Source organism: Eimeria acervulina, genomic scaffold (assembly GCF_000499425.1).
Source record: "Eimeria acervulina Houghton genomic scaffold, Eah_scaff938, whole genome shotgun sequence".
NCBI lineage: Eukaryota > Apicomplexa > Conoidasida > Eucoccidiorida > Eimeriidae > Eimeria > Eimeria acervulina.
In genome coordinates, this window is record NW_013549510.1 from 9,142 (window position 1) to 9,820 (window position 679).

Consider the following 679-nt stretch of genomic DNA (forward strand, 5'->3'; position numbering starts at 1 on the left):
TGCAACCTATTTGTTTGCTCCACACGATGCCGAAAATCATCGCACTAGCTGCTTGTTCCTTCGCAATACACTGATGATGGTGATGGCGGCGGTCCTTGCGCATTCGTCAATCATATTTGTATGCATATTGAGACTATATCGATGGTCCGTAAAATGCCCAGAAAAGCCTGTACCTTGAGCAGACTGCGTGCTGGCACGGATGCCCCGACGTTTTTCACTAGTCTTGCACAATCCGTACAACGGGACACCCAAACCGAAAAGCCTCTTGCATAGCGCACGCAGAAGCGCGTTCCTCTTCCACACTGCCCCAAACAACCGCGATGTAGAAACTGCAGTAGCTGAACACCTTTTAAACACAGACTCTTCAAAACGCACACTCCACCATATGGTAGGAGCCAAACCACATCTGGGAAGTGCTCAGTGACAAACTGCACCTCACCTTAGAGACATCGCAACTGACGTCCACTGGTGCCACAGCTCTATTAATGGTTCTTTCCCATGTCGGCGCTGGTTTGCTCCCACCCACTTTATCCGGAAACGAGAAAACCGTTCTTCTTGCGTACCCATAACAGGGGGCGCCAATGCTTCGACAATGTGCCGGACTTCACACAAGTAACCATCTGCGTGCAACGGTGTCAAACGATACCAGTTGAAGCTGTCGGCCCCTTTCCTGAGACAG

The 679-nt window shown here is 50.7% G+C and overlaps 1 protein-coding gene across 1 annotated transcript in view; it reads right to left on the bottom strand.

Moving 5' to 3' along the window:
* Positions 1-217: 217 nt before the first annotated feature.
* The window catches only part of EAH_00052500 (hypothetical protein), a gene marked incomplete at both ends in the record, with an annotated part of 589 nt that continues 127 nt past the window's right edge, over positions 218-679 (bottom strand). Inside the window, 2 exons of the mRNA XM_013394074.1 lie at positions 218-302; positions 440-670. Of these exons, the coding sequence (XP_013249528.1) occupies positions 218-302; positions 440-670 (316 nt within the window). The remainder of the gene's footprint in view (positions 303-439; positions 671-679) is intronic.